The following is a 1,156-nucleotide window of genomic DNA, read 5'->3' on the forward strand; positions in this document are numbered from 1 at the left end:
CTAGAAGAAACGCGCGGTGGCGCCCCCAACGGCGCCCTCCTCGAGCGGCTTCACGGAGCTGTAGTGCTCCCCCGAGCTGCAGACGTAGTGCATGTAGACGAGGATGAGCGACTTCTCGGTGTACTCCCCGACGACCAAGACGGGCGCCTCGATCTGGATGACCTCGATGGGGGCGCGCAGGACGTGCGACAGAGCCCTCAGCTCCAGCTGGCCTCCCCACGCCGCGTTGTGCACGATGTTGTCGCAGTAGCTGACGAAGTCGTCGGCGTTGTAGGGGTCGCCGGTCTCGGGGTCGCTGAAGAACGGCAGGAATTCGTCGAGGTCATTCTTCATGTAGTTGGCGGTGCGGCTCAGCAGGGACTCCACGGTCGGTCATGGAGACCGTCAGCTGGTCTAGGATGGCGCGGTACATGCAGTGGCTGTCTGCTGGCATCTTCTTCATCTCCAGATTTCTGGCCTCAAGGATGACCGCTAGCTTCTCCTCCTCACGGACGTAGGCGGCCAGGGAATCTGCGCTGGCCCACGCCGCCATCTCCTGGCGTTCTCTCTCTTGCACCGCCCTTCTTTCGCGCCTTTTCTGTGCCTTCCAGAGGCGGGGAGGCTGGCTCTCCAGATTCATCTTGGCCAGCTCCTCAGAGAGGAAATCGAATTTGCCGCTGTCAGGTAAAATCTGCTGGAAATTCTCCATCTCCTGCCGATGCTTCTGCTCCAATTCGGTCTCAAGGCGGGCCACGTCTAGGAACAACTGCTTTCTTTTCTTCTTGTCGCCCTTTGCCACCGCGTTCTTCATGCTCTGGATGCGGTCCTGCAGCTCTCTTTTCTCGCGGAGGTGGCGGCGTTCCATCCGCTCCTGCTCACACAGCAAATCTTCGTCCATGGTGACGAATGGCAGGCACCAAACACCAACGTTCACAGATGGCAAAAGTTCTGGAAACGGTTGAGACTAACGGCTCTAACCACCAGACTAGCGGCGCACCATCAGCCACCTTTAGCATTTTAATTATGATGTGTCTTGGTGTGGTCCCCTTTGGGTCTCGCTTATTTGGTACTCTCTGGACTTCCTGGACTTGTATGTCTATTTTCTTGGCCAACTGTTCTTTTAGTTTAGGTAACAGAGGGGTACTAAGTGGGGACTGAGTACAGAAGGGCTGGTACA

General features: G+C 57.2%; 1 protein-coding gene across 1 annotated transcript; it reads right to left on the bottom strand.

The window, feature by feature from the left end:
- Positions 1 to 877, bottom strand: LOC149996187 (OTU domain-containing protein 6A-like). Its single transcript, XM_090258207.1, is given in 2 exon segments — positions 1 to 369; positions 371 to 877. Coding segments are annotated over 2 exon segments (876 nt in total).
- Positions 878 to 1,156: the final 279 nt, after the last annotated feature.

Source organism: Furipterus horrens, unplaced genomic scaffold (assembly GCF_987537825.1).
Source record: "Furipterus horrens unplaced genomic scaffold, mFurHor1.1.pri manual_scaffold_12, whole genome shotgun sequence".
NCBI classification, from domain to species: domain Eukaryota; kingdom Metazoa; phylum Chordata; class Mammalia; order Chiroptera; family Furipteridae; genus Furipterus; species Furipterus horrens.